General features: G+C 41.2%; 1 protein-coding gene across 2 annotated transcripts in view; it reads left to right on the top strand.

Annotated features, from left to right (window-relative positions):
* The window catches only part of LOC138165370 (cytochrome P450 4X1-like), a 36973-nt gene extending 22086 nt beyond the window's left edge, over positions 1-14887 (top strand). Inside the window, exons 5-12 of one of the 2 annotated variants that reach the window (XM_069093633.1) lie at positions 50-174; positions 256-410; positions 1854-1960; positions 2703-2893; positions 6625-6758; positions 7856-7920; positions 9930-10012; positions 14623-14887. In XM_069093633.1, the coding sequence (XP_068949734.1) occupies positions 50-174; positions 256-410; positions 1854-1960; positions 2703-2893; positions 6625-6758; positions 7856-7920; positions 9930-10012; positions 14623-14791 (1029 nt within the window). In that variant the 3' untranslated portion in view covers positions 14792-14887. Of the gene's footprint in view, positions 1-49; positions 175-255; positions 411-1853; positions 1961-2702; positions 2894-6624; positions 6759-7855; positions 7921-8841; positions 9023-9929; positions 10013-14622 lie in introns of those variants that run through there. The other variant, XM_069093634.1, reaches the window with a different exon arrangement.
* The last annotated feature ends 2343 nt before the right edge of the window (positions 14888-17230 follow it).

Genomic DNA, 17230 nt, shown 5'->3' with positions numbered 1-17230 from the left:
AAGATTCTTGGAAGGCAGCGATGACGTTGATTTTACTCTCCTGTCCCAGGACACATGGGGGAAGCTCAGCAACCAGGACAGTTCTGTGGAAATTTGTGAGTCCATCCGCCTGATGACCTTGGACAATATCATGAAATGTGCCTTCAACGTCCAGACTGGCTCCCAAACAGAAAGGTCAGTAATGAGGGATACAGAGGGAGAGGCCTATTGACCAGCACCCTAACCCCTGATAATGCATTGTACTTCCTCTTGTAGCTTCTCTACCAACTACCTCTCAACTGTGACCAAACTCTCAGAGCTCATCTTCCACCGCCTACACAGCTACCTCCATCACCATGACTTGATTTACAGGTGGAGCTCTCAGGGGCAAGAATTTCAGGCTGCCTGCCAAATAGCACATCAGCACCCAGGTATTTCCTGCACCCTGGGCTACCTCTGCATGCTGTTTAGTTCACTGACTCCTGTTGGCTGGGATACTCAATTCAATTCAATTCAACAAAAAATAAATTAATCACCCACCATGTACCAAGAACTCTGATTAGCTCTGTGGACCCAAAGAAAGGAATGAAACAACATCTGACCTTGTAGAGCTTACATATTACCTTGGAGATAAAACAAACACATTGATAAATAAATACAAAATATAGGCAAAGAAATTTGGAGAAAGGGCTAACCTTTGGGGAATATAAGAACAAACCTTTGGGAGGAGTTGAGCTTTGGGACTCCTACAGGAGCTAGGGATTCCAAGGGCAGAGGAGAGGAGGGAGAGCATTCCAGGTGTAAGAGACATATTTTTGGGTCTCTAGTGCTGGAATTGAATTGAATTGGAGCAAAATCAGCCTTCAAATAAGATATTAGGTCAAATATTATAATATGTATTTTTAAAATAATTTTATGTTTATTAAGTACTTCCATAATGCTTTTAGTTTAGTTAAGTTTTTGTTTGTTTGTTTGTTTGTTTGCTTTTTGGAGGAGGGAAGGCAGAGCAATTGGGGTTAAGTGACTTACCCAAGGTCACAAAGCTAATAAGTATTAAGTGCCTGAGGCCGGATTTGAACTCAAGTCCTTCTGACTCCAGGGCTGGTGCTCTATTCACTGCACCACCTAGACACCCCTATAATATGTATTTGATAAGGATAAATTTAAAAGATTACACTCAAGTTAAAAATGTCAATTTCATAAGTACAAGATTGGGGAAACATGGTTAGAAAGCAGTTTCTTTGAAAAAGATTTGAGGTTTCCAGTTAAACCACATGTTAATATGAACCAACAATATCAGAGGGAAGGAATATAATGCTATTATAGGCTACATTAAGAGAAATATAGTTTCAGTGCAGCTAGGTGGTGCAATGGATAGAGGACTGGTCCTGGACTGAGGAGGATCTGAGTTCAAATCCAGCCTCAGACACTTACTAGGTATGTGACCCTAGGCAAGTCATTTAACTCTATTTGCCTCATACAAAAAAGTACAAGAAATAAAGTTCTAGGAATAAGGAGAAGATATGCCACAATATTCTTGACAGGTCAAATCTACAGTATTTTGCAGATTTCTGGCTGTCATTTTTCAGTGGATCACTAGGGCTATTTAGTCCGGAGAAGACCTAGAGGAAACAAAATAGCTAAATTGAAGAATTAATTTGCTTAGCCCTGGGAGCAAAACAAGGGACAGTAAGTGGAAGCTGTATAGAGGTAGATTGAAACTGTCACCTCAAACTGTCAACTCCAAACATAGTGAAGTCAAATGAGACCCAAAGTGAACTGCCAGTCCCAGAGACAACTCTCTGCAGAATCAGTGACAATAATTAGTTCATGTTCTTCATGCTAAGAGGAAAATATTTTGAACTTTCCCCCAGCCCAAATCATCCAAGAAAGGAGGGAAGCCCTCAAGAATGATAGTGAACAGGACAAGATCCAAAAGAAGAAGTACCTGGATTTTCTGGATGTTCTTCTCGGTGCCAAAGTAAGTCTGCCAAATATCTGAGCAAACCAACCCAACACTTTGATTCCATTCAATTCAGTGGAACCACCACTTATTAGGCACTTACCTTATGCCTGACACAATTCTAAGTGCTGGGGACCCAAAGACAAAAATGATAATAATCCCTGACTTCAAGGAATGTACATTTTACTGGAAAATCAGGACATATGGAAAGACAAGTAAATTGGTTGTTTGATTGAAATAACCAATGAATTAGATTAAATGAAATTGTCAGAGAAGTTCAGTCAACTGAAAGGACTAATTAGCCCCCAACTCTTCATTTTGATGAGAAGGTGGAATTCTATAATTTAGACTATGTGATTAAGTCATTTAAACTATTTATTAAGTACCTATTCATGCTGAAGAATATGGTAGCCACTGGGACAGACAAAAAAAAGTAGTCAAGACATGATGCCTGGTCTTATGGAAATCACTGTCTAGTGGGGATATGAAACAAACATAGATGAATGTGATGTACAATGTCACTTGAGAAATCCATTAGGGACATGAAAACACAGTGCTCTGGGAATTCAAAGAGAAAGTTGTCATTGGGGGAGGGGAGGCTCTATGAATGTCATCAACGGATGTCTATGAATGATGTTTGAAATCAGAACCCCTTATGGATTGAATTACTTTCTACCACAGTCACTCTTATATTTTGCCAATTGAAAATATCATTTAAAAATTGAATTTGGATAAAGAAATACTTCTATCCTTTTTTCAGGGTGAAAATGGAGAAGGTTTATCAGATGAGGAGCTGGAGGCTGAGCTTAACACATTTGTGTTTGGTGGCCATGACACCACAGCCTCTAGCCTTTCCTGGCTCTTCTACTGTATGGCCATGAACCCGGATCATCAACACCTATGCCGAGAAGAGATCAGAAATATCCTAAAACTTGGGGACACCATTACCTGGTAAGAACATCAAACACTTAATCCTAATTCCTGGGTTCTTTGCTGTTTGTTTCCCTCCTCGGGCACCATGGCTGCCCATCACTTATCCTTCTTTCTTCAAACCAAGGTCCCTTGGTATGTTTTAGTTTTGTAAAAAGTACTTAACACAGTTTCTGCAACAGAGTAGGCACTATATAAATGCTTGCTCCCTTCCCCCTTCTCTTCTCTAGTTTGTCTTTGGCTCTCAATGCAAACAGTACCACCAGGTTGTTCCAAGTACAACCTTGGTACAATGTAGTGTATAGTGATGACAGTGTACAGTAATGAAAACTTCAAGTCCTCTAGCACTTCAAAAGTCACATGATGATACTCTCATCATGGCAAAGGAAGTCAAGAAGATAGGGACGTGTTTTCCTCCCCTATAAAAGTATTTCTTGGTGATGTGACTTCCTCCTTCACTGATCCCAGTGGCTCTTGATCCCACCACTGGAATACTGAGTTCTAAACTTCTTGCTACCTTATATATACTCTACAGGCTTGACCAAGTCTTTTTACCCAATCCCAACATGTTTCCTGTGTATGTTATTTCATTTCATCCAATGACTTTGTTTTTCCTAAGTTGATCAAGAATGTTTTGCACCTAGTTTAATGCTTTTGATTGATTGGTTCATTGAATAAAGGTGGTCTCACCTGATGGAAGACATCAGGTTGTAGAGTATCTGTTAGTTACATTAAGCAGGATGGGGTGATTAATTTATTCAATCAAGCTCACCTTTACAACTGTAATAGCTTTCTTAACTGCCCTGTCACCCAATTGACCCATATGAGTTTGCTGAAACTGAACACCTGTTGCAGCAAGCACCCCAGTGTCCCCAGGGTGCCTGCTCACACAGGTTCTTGGATCTGCTTTGTTAAAGGAAAGCAACTCAAAATGGGTTAACAAGCTTGCTTTAATCAGTCAGACATATATCGTTTACCTTGTTCAGGAGAAAAGGTCAGCACCCTGAACCTCAAAGTATACAGGCATAATTATCAAGACAGAAACATCAAGTAGACAGATTTCCAAACTGTCCAACCATTACATCCATACCCAGTCAACATCTGGGTTTCCACATTCTGGGTTTTTCAAAGCCGGGGGACTCTCAACAACGGCTTCTCAGAATTCATATCAAATCACAGAACACTTCTCAAAGTGAGTCCCAAAACAAAGCTACACATCAGGGCTTATATAACCTTCTCCTGGCTCAGAGAATGTAACAACCTTATTGACTCACTGGACAATCAAGAAGTATCTACTGAAAAACAAGCCTCCCCCACCCCAGGCTTCAGGTGCACATTAGCCTAGGGGCAGGGAAGATCTTTAAAATTTACATTCTTATTACAACACCCCAGATCATTTTCTGGCAACTGCTCTCTAGTCAGGTTTTTCCTATCTTGAACTTTAAAGGTTGATTTTTTTTGTTCTGAAGCATAAGTTTTTATATTTACCCCTGATTGTTGTAATCTTCTTACATTCATCCCAGTGTTCTAGCCTATCTTTATGAATTCTGACTTGGTCCTTCAGTGCATTAGACAGACTCCCTAGTTCTGTGTCAACTACAAATGAGATAGAGTCCATCTATGCCCATTTACCAAAGTTATGGATAAAAGTTGTATATGTGAGAGGATAACACACAGATACCTGAGACGGACTGGTAATATAAGAAGCCATCAATTACTGTTCTTTGGGTCCATCTATTCAACCAATTCCTGATGATGATGATGATGATGGTGAGGATGATGATGATGATGATGGTGATGGTGATGATGATGGTGGTGGTGATGATGATAATGTGATGATGATGATGTGATGGTGATGGTGATGGTGATGGTGATGATGGTGATGACGATGGTGATGGTGATGGTGATGGTGATGGTGATGGTGATGATGATGATGATGGTGATGGTGATGATGATGGTGATGATGGTGACGATGATGGTGATGATGGTGGTGGTGATGATAATGTGATGATGATGATGGTGATGGTGATGATGATGGTGGTGATGGTGATGATGATGGTGATGATGATGGTGATGATGATGGTGATGATGATGGTGATGATGATGATGATGCCTAGCAAGTTTTCCAAAGCACTTTACGTATATGATCTCATTTTGCTCTCATAACAACTGTGTGATGTGGGTGCTATCATTATCCCCATTTTACAGATAAGGACACTGAGGCTTATAGAGGCTAAAAGACTTTCTGTAAGGTACCTCCCTCTTGAGTGTCTGAGTTGGGATTCAGATTCAATTCTTCCTGCCTTTCAGTCCAGCATTCTATTCACCACTTTCCTGCCTGGTCCTTCTATTGTATAGCCTGCATCTCTCCATCTTGTGCACAAAATAGCAAGAGAGCCTTTGTGAATTGATATGCTAACCTCTAGACAAACTCTATTTAGAGCATTCTCCTAATCTACTTGACTCTTGTAACCCTGCCAAAAAAGGAAGAGAAAGAAACAAGACTGAACTGGCATGGCCTCAGCCTGATGATGCTATCTGGCCTTTTGGTCACACTGTCATTCAAAGCACTCATTCAGTTTTGCAAAGCAACACTCTTATGTTATCTCATCTGACTTTTACCGCAAACCTGTGATGTAGCAGATATCATCATCATCATCATCATCATTCCTATTTTATAGGTGAGAAAACTGAGACTGAGGCACAGGATCTTGCCCATGGGTTCTGAGCTAGTAGCACTATAAGGTTTGCAATGAGCTTTACATATCTTACCTGATATCAGTGCTGTGAGGTAGGTGCCATTATTATCCCATTTCACAAATGGGGAAGTTGAGACATTAAAAGATTCTCTGACTTTCCTGTGATCATACATACATAAGTATCAGGAGTGGGACTTGAACCCAGTCATCTCTTGACTCCAAGTTCAGCACTCCTTCCATAAGACCACATTGCTGCTTCTAGATTTTTAGTAATTATCACTTTAATAATACATTCTATGATTTATATTCTTAATAATAAGAGTAATTCAAAATTAGTTTAGCTTTGGAATGTGGTCTTTTTTTTTGCTTATTTCAAATGAGAACTCCCATTTTTATGGTGCTAATTTAGACATTTTCCTTATAATAACCTGTGAGGGAGGAAATGCAAAAATTATTGTAACTATTTTTCTGATAAAGGAACTGAGATTCAGAGAATAGAAGTTGCTTGCTGTTAGAAGCAGAGGCCAGAATTGAATTCAGGCCTTTTTGCCCCAAATCCAGTTATTTTAATGACCAGGGTACCCTTTAATGAAAATTGGAAATACACAAGCCCAATGACAAAGCTCTAACCCAATTGCTGGGTTTCAAAGGGCTAGGAAATGGTCTGGTTTTTCAATCTTGCTTGCCTCAGCATCCCATATGGGGTGAATATTAGGCATATCATAGCCTAAATTGATCTGATATCTTTCATCCATTGCCAACTTGAGATGGATTATTATATCACACATATGGAGCTGGAAGGAACCTTAGGGGAAATCAAATCCCTAGTCCCCTCCTTTGATTGAGTGATTTGTCCAAAGTCACACAGCTGGTAATTAAAAGAGCTGGATTTTAACTGAATTCCTCTGATTCCAAGTCCACCACTCCTCACTGAACCTACCTGCCTTCTAAGAGGTAGAACTCCAAAATCCCAGTGGTCCTTATAGATCTGATGGAGACCCTAGCTAAAAACCCTTATCTTTCCATCTCTTTCTTGTCTATGTTTCCTCACAGGGACCACCTGGACCAGATGTCCTACAGCACCATGTGCATCAAGGAAGCCCTCCGCCTCTACCCACCTTGCATCACCATAGCTAGGGAGCTTAGCAAACCTATCACCTTCCCAGATGGACGTTCCTTACCCACAGGTATCCGTCTGCCTGCCCAACATAATCAGTTCCCTCTAGAATTCATTGCCCCAGGGATCAGAACTAAGGAGCCTTTTGGTTCATGAAGGAGCTAGGAAATAATGCTAAATTCCTAATATTGGGTTCATAGTGGGAACTTAATACAGAATGATTGAGTTTTAAAATACACCTTATAGAAACAGAACAAGAAAGACATATAGAGACAACTTCAAGTATTGAAAGGGCTCTTACAAAGAAGAAAAGTTAGACTTTATGTAATATGAGTCAGAAGGTACTTTAAACATCATCCAGTCCAACATGGATATAAGAATCTGCATTTTCTTCGATCTTGAGAAGTATTCATCCATCTTTTACTTGAACACTACCAGAGATGGGAAATTAACTATGCCACAGACAGCCTAATTTAATTTTGGAGAGCTCTAATTGTTAGGAATTTTTCCTTATATCAAGCTAAAGTTTGCCTCTCCATAGTTCCTAGACATTATTTCTGTCCTGTGGGGTCAAACCAAGACCAGCTAATCCAGGCCTTCAGATACATGGGGACAGTGATCTTGTTTTCCCCTGAGACTTCACTTCTCCAGATTTATATGGTGCCTTTTAAGCCACTCCTAAAATCCTGTTGAATTTGTCCTTCCGTGGAGCCTTGTGGAGCTCACCATATCAGTCAGTCAACTAACCTAAGCACCCAGTTGTGCCATGTTGGGGTTACAAAAAAAGGAAAATGTTGAAGATCAGGAGAAGATAAGGGAATTATGCAGTAATGTCCAGGAAGTACTTCTGAAATACATGAATCAGCTATAAAATAATGAGGGTATAATGCAGCCATACCTCCTAATTGGGAGAGTACAAAATGTTCAGAGGTACCTGTTATGCAAGGTACAATGCGAAGAGGGAAAAGAAGGGTCCAGAAAAGGAGCTCTAGGAAAGTACAGGAGAGGAAGGGTGCTTTGAAGGGGGAGGGAAATATATGGAATGAATATCTCTCTCTCTCTCTCTCTCTCTCTCTCTCTCTCTCTCTCTCTCTCTCTCTCTCTCTCTCTCTCGTTGTGTGTGTGTGTGTGTGTGTGTGTGTCCCCTCTCCCTCCCTCCCTGTCTAGGTATGATAGTTGTCCTCAACATCTGGGCTCTCCATCACAACCCTGCTGTCTGGGAAAAGCCTCAGGTATGACTCATTCTAACCCAAATGTTTCACAGAAACAATCACACTTTCTGAACCTCGGATCCTCCCTCCTAAAATGTGTAACTGGACTGGAAAGTCTCTTGGGAACCTTTCAGCTCTAAGTCTAAGAGTCAAGTATCCAATGAATTAAGTTACTTCAAGTGCCAAAGTAATTTTCACTGATGTAGGTCCTCCCTCATTTAACACGAAGAGACCATTAGCTCCAATCATTCCATCCTTCCTTCATTCATTCCTTGAAGGAACATGTATTTTCTACCTATCATAGTCCAGTCCATGCCCATCTCTAGCAAATGTTCTTGATAAGTTGCTGAGGCTGAGAAAACTTATCACCTCCAATCACTTCTCTGATGATGAACTTCTCCCTAAGAAGGGAGGTTTTCAGAGCATAGAGCCTGATTTATGTGCTTGACCCTAGGCTCAAAGCTGGTCCAGATTAGTAAGGTCTAGCAAGTTGTTTCTCCTCTAGGAGAGCCTTCAAACCACCCCCCCTCCCCTGCCCCAGCCAGGATCATCTCCACACCATGACAAGTCTTTCTTAGGAAGATAACAGTGGAAGAAAATTTAAGGGAGAAATAAAACACTTTTATTTCAATAGCCTGGAATTGGTAGCATTAGGTTAGGTTTTTTGTGGGGAACAGGGGGATAGAGTGGAAGGACCATTACTTAGATCTTTCACTAAAGTCTTCTAATGTCTCCTTTGTGGAAGGTGGTGATCCGGGGATCTCTAAGGTTCTACCAGAAGTGAAAACCCTCTAGAAAGGAGACATCAAACATGTGACCCATGGGCCACAATCTTGAGTGAGCCCAAACCAATTTAAATTCTAACCCAAATGTTTCACAGAAGCAATCACATCCAAACTCACTCTGGCAGATACTCAAATACATATTGCTCTTTCCCAACAGTGCTAAATGACCTGAAGGCCTTGACTCCCACCCTGCCTCTGCTTCTTAAATATTGCATTGTGCAGCCTACCTAATCTTTCTGAACCTCGGATCCTCCCTCCTAAAATGTGTGACTGGACTGGAAAATATTGAACAAAATAAATAAATAATGTTAATGGTTTTCTAAGCCAATATTTGGCCTGCAGAGATCCTTATGTATGGTTTAATGGCCCCCATTTCCATTTGAGTTTGATACCACTGCTCTAGAAGATCATTCCCCACCTCCTCGAAGGTTCTGAGTATGGGCTAATAGATGGACAGTGTAGTATCTGCTTGACTTCCAAGGATCAGTCAAGCTAAGTCCAGAGAGGTTGGTCACCCAGAGGTTTGCTTTTGTGATGGATAGTTGGAAAGTCTCAGTCATAGAAATTTATGAAGAAGGCCTATCTTGGAACATATAGAGGGACTGCGATCTCTACTGACAGAGAGAGGGCCTCCATTGATGAAGCCCAGGCTCCTTCAAGTATTGGCAATGCTAGATTACAAAGTAGACCCATCAGAAGCTCTAGACAGTGAGTATGGCCAGGGGATGGCCAGGAGAAACTGTACCCAGCATGACCTTCCATCCCTGAAAATGGCCCAGGGGAGACTTGGGGCTGCACAGACTACAACAAAAACTAGGAGTCCAAGGATGTAACAGAGTTCAGCCCTCCAAGCCAGCTACTCAGGACCATAAAAGTCCTCTTTTGCCTGGATTTTTGTCTTGTTCATCTAAACTCAAAATTAACCAAATAAGTACCTCTTTTCTTTCCTTCTTTTAATGGAGTCCAACTATAGTCTATTAGTATCAAAGATCTGATTGTGACATGAAGAGAAAAGTGTTTGTCTTACAGAACATCAATAGCAAAGTTCAGATCTGATCTGTTTATTTAGAAAAGAACATAGCCTGGTTAGTGCCAAAGTGCCTTTTTTTTTTCAATTTGAGTTCAATGCAAAGAGCTAAATTTGAGATAAAGTCTTGAATGTTTAATTACCTAGGGCCAACTTGTGAGCAATTTTTTTAAAACCCAAGAAATGTATTCATTATAGTGTGGGGGGTCTCATTGCAGGTCTTTGACCCCCAAAGGTTCTCCCAAGAGAATTCCATGAAGAGACACTCCTATGCCTTCTTACCATTCTCAGCTGGACCTAGGTGAGGATGCACTAAGTAATTGTATCGGGTACCATAGTGAAAATGACCAAAAATTTTTATTTGGAAACCACTTCCTCCCCTCAGCCTTCTCCCCACTTGGGTTCTCTTTTGTTGGATGAAGTTATGACCATAATTGGTTGGTTCAGGAGTTAAATCCGATATAGAGATAACAGAATTTCAAATTCAAGCAATAGTTCATCATACAGTTAGTTTCAAACACAGAGCATATGGAGATGAGCAATATGAAATGAAAGTTAGGTTGGAATCAGACTATGGAAGGCCTTAAATGTCTGAGTAAGGCATGTGCATCTTATCCTAAAAGCAATAGACAGAGACTGAAGGTATTTATAAAGGGGATTATTTGGTTCACTTACCACAACCTAACCACTAGCCTTACTCATCTATCTTGAAGAATGCTATGTGCCACTGGTCACAAGGGGAACTCAGAAAGCATAGAAATAGAGCAGTAGGACCTGTCACTACTCCGAGAAAAATGACTAAGAGAGCACATCCCAGGGTTGGTGAGTGAGGAAGTCAACTAGATGAATGGAGCCTCTGTAGGAGCCAAAGGTACTAATCAGGCTTGGCATTAAGAGAGGCGTGAGGTGTCAAAAAAAGAACAAAGGATTCAAAGTCAGAGGATCTCATCTGCATCCCTGATATTTAGTGGGATGTCAAAAGTATCACTGACACTTGGTGGAATAGGATAAATGATGGATATAGGGCTTTTTAAAATTTACAATAAACAGAACAGACAAAAGGCAGGGGATATAATAGCATTTCAAATTAAGAAGTTATATTGCTGTGATGAAATTTAGAAAGCAAAGGGGATAACATAATGGAGAGCATTTGGGAGAAACCCAACAAGTTTGTTGGTTTGTGGAGTCTGTGCTAAATACCACCTAGATATAAAGAGAAAATCCATGTGGAGTTCAAGAAATGGGTTACAATTCATTACAATGGGTTATATTATTATCATGGTAGTCTGGGATAGTAGTGATAGGAAATGTCCATTATCTGGACATATGGTATCTTTCCTTGCCCAAAGGAGAGTAGACCATAACTTCTTGGCTTGTTTGAAGGGAAATTTGATCCTTTGCACAGTGAACAAGTCAGTGATTAGAAGTTGTCATCTGGGGCAACTAGGTGGTGCAGTGAATAGAGCACCAGCCCTGGAATCAGGAAGATCTGAGTTCAAATCCGGCCTCAGACACTTAACACTTACTAGCCGTGTGACCTTGGGCAAGCCACTTAACACCCATTGCCCTGCCTTACCCCTCCAAAAAAGAAAAAAAAAAGAAGTCATCATCTGTTTCTGATTCTCATTAACAAAGACAAACTGGGATGTGGTGGAAATGACAGGAATCTTAAGGAGGATTGACCATGCCCTGTTAGAAATTGTAATAAAGGAAAGAAAAGCAAGACATAGTCTGAAATGTAACCTAGATTTCAAAAGGTTTGGGAAAATAAGGTAGGATCTCATGGACTAAAATTCTATAGGGGAAGTCAGCATAGGAGTCCCTCAGCCAATCAATCTACCAGTAAGCAAGCATTTATTAAGAGCTTACTATATGCCAAGCACTGTGTTAAGCATCTGGGATAAAAATAAAGGCAAAACAAAAAAAAACAGTCTCTGCCTTCCAGAAACTCACATTCCAATGGAGAAAACATATTAATATCTAGGACCATGTAAGATAAGTAGAGACACACAGAAAGTAATCTTAAAATATTAGCAGCTGGGGGAACCAGGGAAGGCCTCCTGCAGAAGGTGAGATGTAAGCTGAGACTAGAAGGAAGGGAAAATAATAGGCAGAGGGAAGAGGACAGCAAATTCTAGGTGGGGAAGGAAGATGGTGTAATCAGTGCTTAAGCATGGAGATGGAAGATAGAGTATCACATTTGAGGAAGTATAAGGAATCCATTGTAGCAAGATCCTCCAGAATAGGTAAGGTATAAGGAGCTAGAAGGTAGAAAAGGATGAGGATATGAAGAGCTTTAAAAACCAAAAAAAGAAAGGATTTGATATTGATATTGTAGTTGCTAGGAAGCCACTAATGCTTACTCAGCAGGGAGGTAACATGATCAGACCCATGCTTTAGAAAAATCACTTTAACAATTCAGGGGAGAATGGATTAGAGTAAAGAGAGACTTGAGACCAGGCCACCAACCATAAGGCTATTTAATCATTCAGGTGAGAGGTGATGAAGGCCTGAACCAGGAAGGGAGGACAGAGCAGAAAATGTATTCAGGTAATGCTGAGAATGTCAAAACAACAAGTTGTGGATGCATTGGAGATCTGCTGTGAGTGAGAGTGAGAAGTTGAGGATGACACCTGGGTTGTGGGCCTCCAACACTCATAGCAGTGTAGATAAGTGGATGGAGTCTGGAATCCTGCCTCAGTCACTCACTTAGCCATGGACCCTGGATAAGTCACTCAGTTTCTCAGCTCTTGTCTTCTCATCTATAAAATGGAGATAATAAGGCCTGGACCATGAGGATGTTGTAAGGATTAAATAAGAGAACATATCTTAAAGTACTACATAAGTGCTAGCTGTGGTTAATAATCATAATTACATTAAGTTGGGATAACAAGAGGTTTGGGGAGAAAAGATGGTTTGGGACATTTCAACTTGAGAGCTACAAGACATCCACTACATTCAGTAGATAGATATCCAAGAGCCAGCTGGAGCTCCATGACTAGCTCAGGAGAGAAGTTAGGGCTAAAAATCAAGATCCAGGAATCATTTGCAAAGAGAAGACAATTCAGCCCATGTGACATCAACGAGTGGGATGATTTAGAGTGAAAAGAGGAGGGGGACCAGGACAGATTTCTGGGGAATATCCACGATTAGAGAGCATGACCTGAATGCTGAACTAGCAAGAGACTGAGAAAAAGCAGTTGTAGAAATCAGAAGAGAACAAGGAGAGAGCAGTGTCATGAAAACCTAGAGAGAGTGAATATCCAGAAGGAAAGGGTGATTAACACTGTCAAATGCTACAGGGAGATCAAGGAGGAATGGGATTGAGAAAAAGCTCTCAATTTTGCCTATTAAGAGACCACTGGTCACTTCAAAGGGCAGCTAGGTGGTGAAGTAGATAGAACATTGGGCTTGGAATCATGGTCATGCTTACAGTATGTAAAGCAGTTGAAGGGCCTACATTGTGTTTAACCTGGGGTATTCAATATTTTTTGATCATTTGGGGGCACATGTACATGATGGTTTTCTTCATGTATTAGAAGGGATATCATAGGGAAGAAGAATTAGATGTTCCTAAACATCTGCTTAGTTTGAGACAGCAGAACTAGGCTTGGTATGGATAGGTCAAGTTCCAAAAAGGGATACCTAGGGGGAGGTGGGTGTCTCAGTGAATAGAACACTAGCCCTGGAGTCAGGAGTACCTGAGTTCAAATCCAGCCTCAGACACTTACTAGCTATGTGACCCTGGGCTTAGCCTCACTTAGCCCCATTGCTTCAAAACAAAAAAAGCATATCTAGATTTGTTAAAAGGAAAAACTCCCCTAACCAATAGAGTTGTCCCAAAGGAGAAAAAACTGCCTAGGGAGGTGGTGGTTCTTCCCAAATGAGTGAAAGACTATATGACTACTTGTTTGGGATTTTGTAGGCAGGTGGAAACACTTCCCAATTGTTCATCATGTGTATAAGGCCTCAAAACCTCCTTGAATTAATCAAAGACATTTCTAATTAAGTGACACAGGAAGTCCGTTCCGATTGGGTGAAGGATATTTGGGCATACCCCAAGAATTGTGTGTAAAAGGAGGTTCTAATTCAGGACCATGGAGAGAGACATGAAGGGAAAGACCGTTGAAAGGAACAAATAGGTACCTTGAGGGCTGAGCCTGAAAGATCAGCAGCATAGTTGCGTAGGACCACTGCAAAGGAAGAAAAAGAAAATAGAACTAAGTTGTGGCAGGGAAGGAGATGAAGGAGGGCCATCAGGTCTATAGTAATCATAGAGCAAAAGGTTCCGGCCAAAGTCATCTGTTCAAAGACCAAGGGAAATTCTAAAACAGGGTCTTTTCTTTCCTCAACTTCCCCTCCCAGTGCTTGTCTATTAACCAATACTTGTGAGATACTCCTCTGCTTTTTTACCCAATTGTTTCTGGTAACAGAGATCATAGGTTAGAAAGAAAGAAATATTCAGTAAGTTAAGGCAGAGAGCCACATCTCTACCAAAATATCTAACTTTTTTCCCTTACAGGAAGCACAGAGTGACTCTCATGATATTTCTAATTTTTTCTCTAATACAAACTCCTTTAAGCAGAGGGGGAGGAAACTGTGTGTACCTGAAAGGTCATTGTATTGCCCTATACTTAAAATGAGCAAATTACTATAACAGGATATCATACTATCACAGCTGCTATTTAGGACCAAAGTGTCCTTAGACAAGTCAATTCCACTTTCTCACCTCAATATATTTCTTTGTAAAATAAAGGGGTTGAATTAGACATCTCTAAGACCATTCTTTGAATCATGGACATATGTTTCAGTCTTTTTATTCAAGGACCTAAGGTTTTAGCATCAATATGCTTCAAGAGGAAAATGAAACAAAACTTACCCAAGCTTCAATTTCTCCCCTTTCCTTCCCAGGAATTGCATTGGGCAGCAGTTTGCCATGCTGGAGCTGAAGATGGGACTGGCCCTAACTCTTCTCCGTTTTGAGCTGTTGCCAGATCCAGAGAAGCCTCCAATCCCAATGCCCCACTTAGTTCTCAGGTCTAAGAATGGAATTCATCTGTACCTAAGACCATTCCACTAGTTCTGCTGGTCCTAGGGATGGATACTGTGTCCCAGTTGGAAAGTCTCTTCACTTAACAGCCAACGATTCAAGTAAACATATACAAACAATACAGAATTGATTGTTTCTTCTTTTTTCTGTTGTTTTGAAATGGATTTTGTGATTTGGGGACTGAGAAGGGATTAAGGGTAAGGGGAGATTTGCCTTCCTAAATTTTTTTTGACTTGAATGGTTATTAACAATGTAATAATAAACCTGGGGTCCTTATGTGCATATTAGAGTAAGACTGGGCATGAGGTGTCCTACGGTGCTGAGAAAAAAACACTCAGAGAATGAGAATTTGACTTCAGATAATCCAGCAAGTAGATAACCAAAAGTGACTCTTGTCATTTTATTTGGACCATGAACAAGGGCAAGCATGATTTTTGACAAGGTGTCTGAGGCAGTATTAATGAGCAGGTCATTTATATGGTGCCAAAACACATGGTAAATGTGCGTTAGAAAGGACAAGGATTGGTATTCCCATTCTACAGAGGAGGAAATGAAGACTTGGGAATAAGAACTACACCCAAGACCACAAAGCTAGTACTTGGCACAGCCTGAAGTCAAATGAAGCCTCATCATCTTTCCACCTACCATGCAGAGATAGGACTACTCAGGTTCATCTCAATGTCAAGTCAATAATCAGGATCAAGGGCACAGACTCAGAATGTAAGGCTAGGGACAAGGATACTCGAGGTCACAGAGGCGAAGGCCCCAGTGCTGCACAGTGCCTACCACATAGTGGGTACTAAATATTTATCAATTAATTGAGTGGTCAATTGCAGTGAAGAAGAAAAGGGGAGGGAGGGAAGGAGAGAGAATAAGAGAGGAGAGGAAACAAGAGGGGGTAAAAGGAGGGGGAGGAGCAGGAAGAGGAGAGAGACAGACAGAAGAGAGGGGGGAAGGGTGAAATGGGAGAAAAGGGAGAGCCTGTTTCCACCATTGGCTTCTCTGTATCCTTAGACAAGTCTCTACTCATCTATATAATGAGGATACAAATACTCATACTTCTACCTTTGAGAGTTTTTGAGAGGAAAACACTTTGCAAATCTTTGTAGAAATTTGAGTTATTATTTATGTTGTTATTATCATACCTGCAATGATACTCCCCAGGAATTAAGGTGATCATGATGACCCTGACCTTGCTGAATCATGTGGTGTTGCCCAACCCTTAGAAGCCGAACTTTAATGAGATAAGCAGAAAGATCCTTAGAACTCCTAGGGGAAAGTGTTGAAGCTGCCACTAGCCCTAGAAAGGGCACACAGGCCCCCTTCCCATCTGGGAATGCCTGCATACAAGAACTGAGAGCAGAGACTCCTATCCTCTGGGTTTTCACTTTCTAAAGTGGCCCTTAGGCTGTGGTTGAAGAGCTGATTGCCTTGGCAAGAGGAAAAGCAAGAGTTAAGGGTTGGGGCTGAGCAGTGATGTTCCAATGCATGGATGCTTCCTTGGTAGTATTCCTGTGTTTAGGTAATCATTGGGTATATCTCAACTCCTGTGATAGAGTTGTCTGAGGTCTTGGGCACAGAGAGTACTGAAGGGCTAGGCCATGATGACTGACAGGTTCAGAGACCTCAGCTGCATCCTTAACCACCCCTTCTGAGCTCTTCTCTATGGAATCGAGCAGGTCTGAGTTATAGGTAGGAGTGACTAAATGTAGCTGATAAGAGCAGCTTCTTTATAGAATCTTAGGACTGGAAGTGAAGATATCAAAGTCTAATCTCATTTTACAAGAAGTGGAGGGGAGTAGGTATTTTTTCTCCATACACAGCTCCCATTTCCCTTGGCATTGATCCCCAAGACATTCACAGGCCCCCCTCTTTCCCAAAGTTGTCATTTAGGATGACTAGGCTTCATTAAACACTTTGGGGATTGTTGGCCAAGATCACAGAGTCTCAGATGGGAGAGATCTCAAGTTAGCATTCAGTGTAATCCTTTACCAAAACAAGAATCCCTTCTGCCACATCTGGGAGAAGTGGGCATCCAGACTTGCTTGAAGACCTCCAGTGAGGAGGGACCCCCTCCCTCCCAAGGCAGTCCCTTCTACTTTAGGACAGCTTCAAATGCAAGGAAGGGATCAAACCCAAGTTACTTCTTTCAACTTGCCCTCATCGCTCTTAAGTCTGCTCCGTGGGATCAAATAGAACAAGGCTGATGCCTCTTCCAGGTGATAACCCCCAGACACTTGAGGCAGCTTTCATGTCTCTTCTTTGGGGTCTTCCATTTTCCTTTTCCAGGTAACATCAAATTCAACTGATCCCATTGGGACCCATTTTGGAATCCTCTTACCAGGCTGGTCACCTGCTCTGACTGAACACAGTATGGTTTGTCACTGTCCACTGTTACTACTTTGTGGATTGTGGTACTCTGCTCTCTCTCTCTCTCTCTCTCTCTCTCTCTCTCTCTCTCTCTCTCTC

The sequence above is a fragment of the Petaurus breviceps genome, unplaced genomic scaffold (assembly GCF_028583685.1).
Source record: "Petaurus breviceps papuanus isolate PSGF00001 unplaced genomic scaffold, PetGlider_PUasm1.0 208, whole genome shotgun sequence".
Taxonomy (NCBI): Eukaryota; Metazoa; Chordata; class Mammalia; order Diprotodontia; family Petauridae; genus Petaurus; species Petaurus breviceps.
The sequence above is the reverse complement of the archived record's forward strand: the minus strand, read 5'-3'. Positions and strand labels throughout refer to the sequence as shown.